At 45.8% G+C, this 9,953-nt stretch overlaps 3 protein-coding genes across 3 annotated transcripts; 1 reads left to right on the plus strand and 2 right to left on the minus strand.

Annotated features, from left to right (window-relative positions):
* Positions 1 to 58: 58 nt before the first annotated feature.
* LOC122189094 (cytochrome c oxidase assembly factor 3 homolog, mitochondrial) lies at positions 59 to 657 on the minus strand. The gene is made up of 2 exons (XM_042887916.1): positions 442 to 657; positions 59 to 371 (listed from the first exon to the last, which is right to left on the minus strand). The coding sequence occupies exons 1-2, from the start codon at positions 641 to 643 to the stop codon at positions 259 to 261; spliced, it is 315 nt and encodes a 104-aa protein (XP_042743850.1). The 5' UTR covers positions 644 to 657; the 3' UTR covers positions 59 to 258.
* Positions 658 to 851: 194 nt separating this feature from the next.
* On the plus strand, positions 852 to 5,683 carry CNTD1 (cyclin N-terminal domain containing 1). Its single transcript, XM_042887919.1, has 6 exons — positions 852 to 1,219; positions 1,348 to 1,423; positions 1,621 to 1,789; positions 2,257 to 2,419; positions 2,897 to 3,041; positions 3,421 to 5,683. The coding sequence occupies exons 1-6, from the start codon at positions 1,048 to 1,050 to the stop codon at positions 3,617 to 3,619; spliced, it is 924 nt and encodes a 307-aa protein (XP_042743853.1). The 5' UTR covers positions 852 to 1,047; the 3' UTR covers positions 3,620 to 5,683.
* Positions 4,470 to 9,859, minus strand: BECN1 (beclin 1). The gene is made up of 11 exons (XM_042887918.1): positions 9,613 to 9,859; positions 9,476 to 9,540; positions 9,348 to 9,406; positions 8,871 to 8,961; positions 8,407 to 8,543; positions 7,783 to 7,977; positions 7,429 to 7,575; positions 6,815 to 6,964; positions 6,662 to 6,722; positions 6,033 to 6,175; positions 4,470 to 5,688 (listed from the first exon to the last, which is right to left on the minus strand). Exons 1-11 carry the CDS (start codon positions 9,737 to 9,739, stop codon positions 5,520 to 5,522), a joined length of 1,344 nt encoding a protein of 447 aa, XP_042743852.1. The 5' UTR covers positions 9,740 to 9,859; the 3' UTR covers positions 4,470 to 5,519.
* Positions 9,860 to 9,953: the final 94 nt, after the last annotated feature.

Below are 9,953 nucleotides of genomic sequence, written 5' to 3' on the forward strand. Positions count from 1 at the left end.
GCTGTGAGACCCCAAGTGGAATTCTGGTCACCAGGTGACGTAGCAGCAAGCATCAACCCAGGCTCTAGACATGTTTATTGCGCAAAGGCAGCAAGAGCCCGACCCCATTCTGAGAACATGTCCCTAGCCAGGACCCCACTGTGCTCTGGGACAAAAGGCCCTGCCTGCAGGGTGTCCTGACACTGTAACGAGTAGCACGGCCACGCAGACCCCACGCGACTCCGGTCTCCTCGAGGCCGTCGCCGGGCCAGGCCGGGCTCAGCTCGCAGCACTCTTCTGCCGCTCCCAGGCCCGTGCCCGCGCCGCCTCCGCCTCCTGCTCCAGCTCGTCCAGAAACTGCTCCTGCGACACGGAGTAGAAGGTATACCCGTCTGCGGAAGGGGTTAAGGAACACAACAGCCCTCCGCAGCCCATACAGCCCGCCCTCCGCCTGCAGGATACAGATGCCCGCGGTGACCACGCCGATGCCGAGGGCCAGCAACACGTTGCGGCTGCGGAGCTGGCGCTGCAAGGCGCGCTGGCGCTGGGCGCGCTCCACTTGCGCCATGAAGCGGCGCTGCTCAGGGCTCAGCCCCGGCTCCCGCTCCGGGTCAATGCGCCGCGCAAACGCCGCCTCCCCAACAGGCTCCCTCGGCGCCGCCATCTTCCCTACCGCGACTTCCGGTAGCGCAGTGACGCCACACCCGTCCGGGAAGCGGGCCAATCGGGAAGGAGCGCGGGAGCACCAGCGGCCTGAGGCGGAGCGTCGAGTGATTGGCTGGCGCCGGAACGCGCGTAGAGGGCGCGTTCTGATTGGTGGGGACGCTCCCTCAGGCAGGAACCGTACGCACGTGCCAAGGCGGGACGCGCTCTGCCGGTAGGGCTGCGTCTGCGCCGCGCGCGCCGGGGCTCCTTCCGGAGGCTGCGGGTGGGTCTTCCACTTCCCGGCCGGTCTTCCCAGGCCGTAAGGGCTGCCTCTGCCTGGTTTTATGTGGCTTTTGGCATTGGTAGTTGTGAAGGGTTACTGCCATTACTACAGCCCTCGAAGTTTCAGATGCAAATTGCTAAATGCTGTCCCGGGTGCCAGTATCATCCAGATTCTCCAGCTCAGATCCGCTCTTTGGTGAAGTTGCTCCTGAGATCATCGAGGACACACTGATCCACCTGGCCATGGAGAATGAGCAGCACCTCAGCATGCTGCCCGGCCCTGTGGGCTGCTTCAGGGAGGCACGCGCTGTGGGTGAGGTCCTGCACAGCCACCACTGGCTCCTGCATCACTGGACTGCTGTACAGCTGTGTCTGCTGGCTGAAGTTTGCTGCAATTAGGTGGTTTTTTTTTTTTTTTTTTTTTTTTTTTGTTTCTTCCAGAATTTATATTCCTTCTGTCTGAAAAATGGCACCTGGACCAACCAGCAAGGTATCAAGCAGTAGAGCTACTTGAAAGGTAAGAAAATGCTGAGCACTTCTCATCTCTAATGCAATTGACACCATGCATACCCTTTGCTGGTCACTCAAACTATATGTTTTTTGTATCTGGAGCTTCGTCTCTTGAATGATAATTTAGATCTATAGCTATACATGTACTGTGTACATACAGAACTGCTTGTCTTCATTTTTCCTTACTAGAAACGTTTCTTGTAGGTTTATGATCAAGCAAGTAGAACAAATCTGTACGTCCCCCCGACAGAACGTCACAGGCGGTGAAGAAGGCAGAAGCCAGAACTCTCTGCAAGAACAGATCTATGACACATTTGTCCTACGGCTGGTGTCGTGCATTCAGCTTGCGAGCAAACTTTCCTTACACTATAATGTAACCTATATGAGCCTTTTCCAGCTACATTTTCAGTATTGTAGAAAAGTATATAACCTCTCTAAGTAATACATTTTCTCTCTGAAAATCAGCAGTGATAGCAACACAAAGGATAGCAAAATGAAGCTCCAGTCTCTTGCATTTCAGGCAGATTAATTGTAACTCATCTTGTAAAAATGTGTCAGGAAATGTTCCCAGTACAGGTCAGGAAGAAAGTACAGGCAGCTGGAAATCCCAGCCTGTGGCTGTCAGAACACAGAGAGCTACAAAGAGCTTGTCTGGCGACCGTGTGCGGATATAGAGAACCTAAGGGAAAATTCTGAGCTGTATTTCTCATGCCAGTTTAAAAGGCATGTTGGGCAGCTGTGGGAGCATGCAGTATCAACACCACAATGGTTTGTGCTTAAACTCAACGGGAGGAGTAAAGCAATGAGGACACAATAGTGTGGTTTTTTTTTTCCTCTTAGGCAGTTAACAGTGACACAGCTGTAAAATTTCTGCAATCCTTAAAATACTCATACACTAAACAAGAGTTGCTTGAGTCAGAGCTTGCTGTTTTGGAAACTCTGCAGTTCCAGATCAATGTGTCGACTCCACTGGCTTACATTGAACTGCTTCTAGAGGTTTTAGGTAAGAGCATTATTAAGAGAGAATGGTAAGGAATTTTAAGAGCAACAGAGCTATTACTGCAGTATAGCTATCTGAAACGAAATGTCCCATGTTACATATCTTTTCTTACTATGAAAGCATGTGAAACTTCTCAGACTTGACCTTTCAGATGAGAATTTGTCTATAGTAGAATCTGCAGGGTGTTGTCTGACAGCCAGTCCTGTCCCATTCAATAAAAGGTTGCTTTAAATTCACTAAACTTAGTACAAGAACACATTTTCTAAAATGACTTACCATTTACTTTGCCCAGGTCTGACAACCTGGACAACATTTCAGGAGTGTAATGGCACTGAGATTGAGAGGGCCTTGTGGCATTCAGAAACAAGGGGCAGTTGTCACAAAACATCTGTATTCTTCACTTGCAGTAACTAATGCTTCTTTCAAACTCAGTTTGTTGATCCTAAATGTTTGGGTAATTGTGTATGATCTCTACATCAGGACATAATGGCTGCTTACTTCCTGCAAAACCGCTGCATCAGATGTGCATACAACTACTAGACTTCTTCTATCTTAAAAGAGATACCATCTATGACACTTTACTGAGTATTGCCATTGAGAATTTGACACCAAGTGAACTGCAGATGTAAGTGGCTTACATTAATTAAAACCTTACAAAAGCTTACTACTATAATTCTCATTATGCTGGGTTTTTTTCTTGTCTTCTTTTCTGACATCTGTTTTTAAGTATCTTAATTTGGGAAGCTTTCAGTATTGTTGATGAAGCATAATATACCAGTTCAAAACAACATGCTTCACCACTTTGCCCTTTGCTTTAAGGGCAAGCTAGGGAAGTGTTTAACTTCATGTTAAAAATCCAGCTTCAGTACTGTTAATTAACGTTAATAGTATCAAGCTTTATTTGGACTGACTATACAAGCTAAACTGTCTGCAGGCTGTACAAAGATTTCCAGTGTTCTTGAACTAGCATCGTTTTACACCGTTACATGCTTTTACTTGTGCAGAGCAAAGTTCTTGATAGTAAAGGAAGATTTAATGCTCTTGGCAGTTGGAATCATCAGCACAAGTGCTTTCGTGCTAAACCCTGAGCACTGGAAGAAGGTACAGTCATTTCCAAACAAATTACCTCTACGTGTGGGGAAAAAAGTGAAGGTTATTTATATGTTTAAGAACAGACAGAGGTTGGTAGACTACTGGGAGTGAAAGTGACATCCTTTGGTTTATTCGCAGGAAGTGTGCATGGTTTTATAAGTTAGGTCAGAGGGCACAAAGGCAGTTCAGCAGCAAGGCTTGTGCTGGTGTTACCATCAGCTTATCCTCCTGCCTCAGCTTTTGTACAGCTCGAACTCAGTGAGTCAGTTTCATTGACAACTGGACAATTTTCTGCCCAAGCTGCTACTGAATAATAAGCAGTGCATTGCAGAAAGCAGCTTTTTCATTTTATTTCTTTAGTAGAGGCAATTCATTTAAAAAACAAACAAACAAGAACAAAAAAACCCACCCCTTGCTCTGACGTACAGAAAGGTTTTGACTTAAGTCAAAAACATGACTTGGGTTTGTGGAGCATTATTATTCTTCTTAGATATGGGTACGGCTAAGAAGTAGCTCTGTAAATTAATGTATATTAGGCACTGTAAATAAGTGGGTTTTTTTTTTTTTTTTCCCTAAGGTTGTGGAACATTTAAACTGTATTACTGGCATTACTTCACAAAGTATCTCGGAGTTTTCATATGCAGTACTGAAACACGTTATTGGCAGCATCACTCCAAAACAGCCCCACAGGAGGTAGAAGAAAAATGCCAAAGACTAGAATTATGCCTTTTATATACAGCTATCCTCTGTATCTATTAGTTAGTTTGTTAGTAGCAAAGTTACTCTTTTGATGGTATTTCACCTCCTGTGATACTACACAGGGCACCCAAATTGATTTTCTTTTGATTTTGAATACCATGTCTGTTCTGTAATACTTCATTTGCTATGTTTAAGTTAGAAAAGCTTGTTCTTCCAGGGTACGCACTCGCGCCGTGAAGACAGGTACACAGGAACAAAGCAGTGTTTAGAACACCTTTTTCAGCTCCAAAAGCTTTATTTTAAGAGCTACATTTAACTTACTGAATACGTTTTGTTTGAAAACTGTAAGGAGTCTTAATTTGAAAAAGCATTAATGTGAATGTTATTCAGCTTGGTCATCAGTATTGCTACAAGTTCACAAGCTCAGTTATTACAAACCGGGCTGTACTGTGCTGCTGGTTCAAAAACTAACTGTTGTTTCAGACAGCTTGCTGCAGCCAGGCTGCTTGTCAGTTTTCCCTTTGCCAGTGGTCAGAGGCTTGTTTGCTCTTGCCTTCAGCAAGCCAGCTAGCTGAGCAGTGTTGTGGAAAGAAAAACTCTCACCTGTTTTGAAAGCTGAGTGCAGTTGTCAAGGCAGCAGGTGCCTGTTCAGCATAGCTGCATAAGTGCTGAGGGATGCTTAGGCTGTGACTAGTGTTAAATGAAAGCAATCTCAGGGTAGAACGGGCTGTTTTATCTTTGGTGTTACTCAGTGCACCTCTGTGCAGTAACACGCTACAGCAAGTATTACAAATAAGTGATATCACTGTAGTAACGGTATTTTGCAGTTTCAAACCCTTGTAAAGTTCAGTGGCAAAAAGAAATGTAGATATGACTTAGAAAATATTTATTTTAAGCTGTACTTCTTCAGTGACCAAACAGACCTTCCATGCGTTTTTCCACAGTAGTCCCTGTTAGAAACATTTCATTTTTCTAACCCCTGTTTTGTTAAGCTGTAACAGTAGTATCAAACTCGCTGGCATTTTGAAGTTTGACAGTAACTTATATACATATCTATAAACATCCAAAATGCCAGTTTAATGTCTATTCAGTAGCTGATTTTTTTTCAAATTCAGTTCAGCTCAATTATATAATTTTACCTATTGCTTTTCTACATACTACTTGCAATAACGTTTTTTTTTTTTAATTTTTTAAATAAAGTGTCTTGTGAATTTTAGGTATTGTAAACATTTTGTACTGGTTAGTATTCAGAGACTTCTTAATTTGAGTTTCTCCAATAAAATGCAGATGCTTTACAGTTGCCTTGACATGGTTATTTGTTATAGAATTGGGATGAGACCCAGGCAAGACCCCACTTCAGGTTAGTTAGCATGAATTTTAGTGCTTTTGTCCATTGCTCCTCAGAGTTAAATTGTGTTTTAATAGAGTAAGAACCACCGCTGCCACCTGTATCTTCAATCTTTCCTTTCTCCACGTCCATCCTGTATCACAAAGATTATTAAGAAGTTACTAGAGCAAGCATTTAATTTCAATGTAGTGTTAAGTTCTGATCTTTAAATCTGATACTCACATTCTTAGTACGTTATAATATTTTGTTTTTAAAAAAAATGCAGCAAGCCTCAGACTTCCTCACTTGAGGAACTAGCCTTAAATCTCAGACTTATAGCAAGGGTGATAATCCTGCACGCTACAAAGAACATGAAATGATCTCCAAAAGACAGGACTGCAAAGCAAGCAGTGCTGTGGACAGGTCCAGAGGTCAGCTAACAGTGCTGAGTGGGACACCATAAAATGTGGTAATTTGATGTTATTTGGCAACACTTACCTATAAGGCAAACAAAACCGAGTTTCACCTTTTTCCACTTCCTCTTTAAACTGCTGCACACAGTCCAAGAAAGCCACCATCGCATGGTCAAATTTATTGTCCCAGAAGAACCTTAGGCCTCCAGAACAATACAAGGGTAGCTCCTGGGGGAAAAAAAAATTAAAAAAAAAATTCAGGCACCTTAAGCTTTCACTTTAGATGCTGTCATTACAAATCTTTAGTCTGTGTGAGGCTTAAATTTAGGATGCTTACTACAGTAGTTCGTAGCATGTAACAGCTGCAGTTTGTCTCATGCTAAGCATGCTACGTGAATGTTAGTGGTTATCGAGAGAAGACTTGAGTTCCTTATCACCAACAATCTTCCCAAATCAAATTAACTTCCTCTGACCAGCTGCTCTGTGAATGCAAGAGTCCGGCCTTTTTTAATGCTCCTGGATGGCAGAGTCAGTGGCTTGATATGACATGGAGTGAAACACTACGTGTTGAAAGCAGGGTAGCCAGCTCTCCTATGCCATAAATTCATAAAGGTGTACTCTCAAGAGCAGACTTAGTCTTCTGTGTCCTTCAGTATGAGCAGGGATCTGAGATGTTCCAGGTCTATTTTCTGCGACTCGTGCAGAATTACTTACCTTCGATTTGTCTGTGAGGGACTCTAAATACGAGTGGTTGCCATACGGTACAAGGCGGTATCTGAAAGGACATGCAGTTCACAGGCAGGTGAGTCTAAAAGTCTTTATCCAGGTTGTAAGTGAAATGTGAAATGCAAATTATATTGCATATACCTTTGAAACTTCAGGCCCATTTTGTTAGCAAGGGCATGCAGTAACAGCACAGTCTGCCCCCAGGCTGCATTGATCTCATTCCATTCTACAGGAACACTGGGGAGACGGCCAAGTCTGAAGTTATTTATTGTGCCAAACTGACCACTGTGCCTGTGATAAGAGGAATTATAAATAAGTGCACTGGGGCAGGAACAGCTTTTAGCATGCTAACCAAACAAGGGCAACCTACAAACAGCTACAGAACACGCTACCAATCACACAGAATGAAGGTTTGAGGACCCTGATTTGAAAGTATATATAAATATCAACGTTTTGCTTTCTATGAAGTTCCTTTGGGAAAACAAAAACAAGCTGCATGCTCTCTGAAGCCTGACAGAAATTTGGCCAGCACAACAGCTGCCTGCTGGTTAACATGGTTAGCAGAGCCATTTTGCAGGCTCCTCACACACATCTGCAAACTGCAGCAAATCTCTGAGATGCCACTAGTGGGAGATGGGTCCATTTTCTGCAGCACAACTTGACTAGCACCTCTTCTGTCAAAAGCAGTTTTATTTAAATGGTTCTATATTGCAGAATCTTAGCAAACTGAAGCAATATTCCAGTGTCTACGTTACCAGATGTGGAAAGTTGCATTGAACACATTAGTTTTCTTTAATTTATCCAGTTGCATCTGAGCATAACGCATTTGGTTCTCCACACTTTTCAGCTCATCATCTAGCTCCAGTTGTTGTCTCTTAAATTCACAGTATTCTTTCTGATACCTTCAAATAAAATCAAGACAAGAAATGCTAGGTACAAGGCTCTTACAGGAAAGAATGTAAGCGCTCACATGATATGCTAGAATTATTTTGGCGTGTCCAGCTTCAGTTTTGCCAAGAACAAGCTTTGTGCATTTGGGCATTAGTCATAGGTATCCATACTTTATAATTTTATTTATCTGCCAGCAACTGCAGTTGCAGTTCACTCACTGAGCTTCTTCCTGCTCCAGTCGCTCCGCCTCTGCCCTGACTCTTTCAAAGTCTTCAGCCACAACCTTGCGGTTCTTCTCAACATCTTCTAGCTCCTGAATCAGTTGCTCTTCTTCCAGTGCAAGTTCTTTCAGTTCTGTCTGCAGTTTCTCCTTATCATCCTCGTTCATTTTTTCCAGTATCTCCAGACATCTCCTGGTAGGACAGTTACATGGTTATCAGAATGGAGACCCTGAAAAGGCCCTCTGCCAATACTTTGTAGTTCTATGACAGGCCCTGCACGCGAGTAGAAGTACAATCACAAACTCCAATCTTACAAGTGCATCGGCTGTATCAGTGGAACAAGGTGGTGATGGAGGACCTGCTGCTGCCTGTGAACAACTGCAAAGTATGTGGATCTCACAGTGAGTGCTCCCACCTGGCACCTTGGGCAGGTGGGGTCTGTCGCTCCAGTGAGCGCACAGACTTCAGTTTGAGATCCTCAGAAGTAAGCGCTTAATCTCAGTCAAACAAAGTGCTAAAGTCCAGAGCTTCCATTGCTGGCTATGGAAAGCAAGATAAGCCTATTTTTCCCTAGCCTCCAACTAAGCCAACTGATTTCCTGACCAATTCCATATTACTCACTTGTAGTTCTGGCATTCATTCTCTGTGATATTAAGCTGTGTGTCTAGCTGGTCTAGCAGAGTATCTGTGCACTCCTCACACAGGGGGTGATCCACATCCGTCTGCCCAGACATGATATCAAAGAGATCACCAGTAACCTGGAGGAGAAATTCACCATTAGTTCAAGCAAAGCTGCAGACAGCTGCCAGTTGCTTCCCAGCAGATGGGCTTGTGGCTCTTCATCTGACAGAGTATTTTAAGAGATTAAGTCTTGATTAAAAATAAGCCAGTTATGCTTACTTAACTATTCATTCTCAAAAATATTTGAAGGCCAATGCCATGACAAACTTTGCACTTCAACCCCTTCACAGTGTCTAGAAAAACTAATGCTATAGTCATGGAGTCATAGAATATTTAGGGAGAAAAAGACCTCTGAGGTCATCAAGTCTAAAGTACCCAAGTTTACCAGCTCGAGTACAACTTGCCTTCAGTCTTCTGCTGAGGTTTTCCATCGTGCCTCCATCTGATGCCTCTCCAATCAGCGTGAAGCTGTTGGCGCTTTCCGTTGACATCATTCTTGGAAAGAATTTTACCGAGAATTGAATGCAGAGGGCTTAAGGGAACCAGGCTGTGCACGAGACTTAGATCTAGGGCAGTTCTCAGGAAGGAAGAACACAGACAACACACCAGAAAAACGGCTGAGGGGACAGGAGTCAAAGGAGCTCTACCAAGCTTGTTTTGTGTTAACCCACAACTAATTAAGTGTCCTCAGTATATTTACGGGGCTTTAAAGGGCTGTTCCTGAGTGCGTTTCAGAGCCCACGGAAAACACTTCCAGAAGCAGGCTTCAAAAGTCTCCGCGCGATCCGAGGCACACAGCACCCCTCCCACAGCGCTGCCCGCCCCCCGGCCCAAGGCAGGCACGGCGCGGCGCGTCCACCAGCTCTGCCCTGGCCGCGTACCTGGCTGGCGGGATGAACCTCCTGGAGACGCCGTCCTGCCGACCCTCCGCGAAGGCCTCCTGCAGGGAAAGGCACCGCCGTTACCGGGTCCGCGGTGCGGCCGCGTCCCGCCCGTTCCCTCCTCGTACCTCGCTCAGGGCGCTCTCCTCCTGCGCATCCCCGGGCCGGGCAGGCGCAGCGGTCAGCAGCGGCGCTACGGGAGAAAAGCTGTCAGCGCCCGGCGCTGCCCAGCCGGCCCGTCCCACCCCCCGCGCTGTGCCGGTACCGGTGAGCTCCTGGATGGTGAGCCGGTCGAGGATCTTGAAGGAGGTATCGAGCTTCAGCGGCTGGCTGCAGCGCTGGCACACGAAGCTGACCTGCGTGGTGCAGGCGGGCGCCCGCCCGCCCTCCATGCCGTTCCGCTCCGCTCAGCCCCTGGTCCGCACCACAGCCATCGTCTCCGCCGGACGTGACGCACAGCCCGGCAAGGTCCTAGCAGGCGTGTGGAAGCCCCGATGGCGGCCATTTTCTTTTCCACGTTCCCCTCTATTTCCTTCCTGCCAGCTGCCAGGACCCGGCGGCGCGGTCAGGCGGGGAGCGAGCGAGCTGCTATTGGCAGCACGCGGC

This window comes from Lagopus leucura, unplaced genomic scaffold (genome assembly GCF_019238085.1).
Source record: "Lagopus leucura isolate 7727_CA_CO unplaced genomic scaffold, USGS_WTPT01 Super-Scaffold_100126, whole genome shotgun sequence".
NCBI classification, from domain to species: domain Eukaryota; kingdom Metazoa; phylum Chordata; class Aves; order Galliformes; family Phasianidae; genus Lagopus; species Lagopus leucura.

Coding starts and splice junctions, on each gene's coding strand:
- LOC122189094 (XM_042887916.1), bottom strand. CDS start 643: ATGGCGGCGCCGAGGGAGCCTGTTGGGGAGGCGGCGTTTGCGCGGCGC. Junction 372..441: donor CGTGGTCACCGCGGGCATCT/GTATCCTGCAGG, acceptor CCCCTTCCGCAG/ACGGGTATACCTTCTACTCC.
- CNTD1 (XM_042887919.1), top strand. CDS start 1,048: ATGCTGTCCCGGGTGCCAGTATCATCCAGATTCTCCAGCTCAGATCCG. Junction 1,790..2,256: donor AACTTTCCTTACACTATAAT/GTAACCTATATG, acceptor TTTTCCTCTTAG/GCAGTTAACAGTGACACAGC. Junction 2,420..2,896: donor ACTGCTTCTAGAGGTTTTAG/GTAAGAGCATTA, acceptor TCTCTACATCAG/GACATAATGGCTGCTTACTT.
- BECN1 (XM_042887918.1), bottom strand. CDS start 9,739: ATGGAGGGCGGGCGGGCGCCCGCCTGCACCACGCAGGTCAGCTTCGTG. Junction 9,407..9,475: donor AGGAGAGCGCCCTGAGCGAG/GTACGAGGAGGG, acceptor CTTTCCCTGCAG/GAGGCCTTCGCGGAGGGTCG. Junction 8,962..9,347: donor AGGTTCATCCCGCCAGCCAG/GTACGCGGCCAG, acceptor ATTCTTTCCAAG/AATGATGTCAACGGAAAGCG.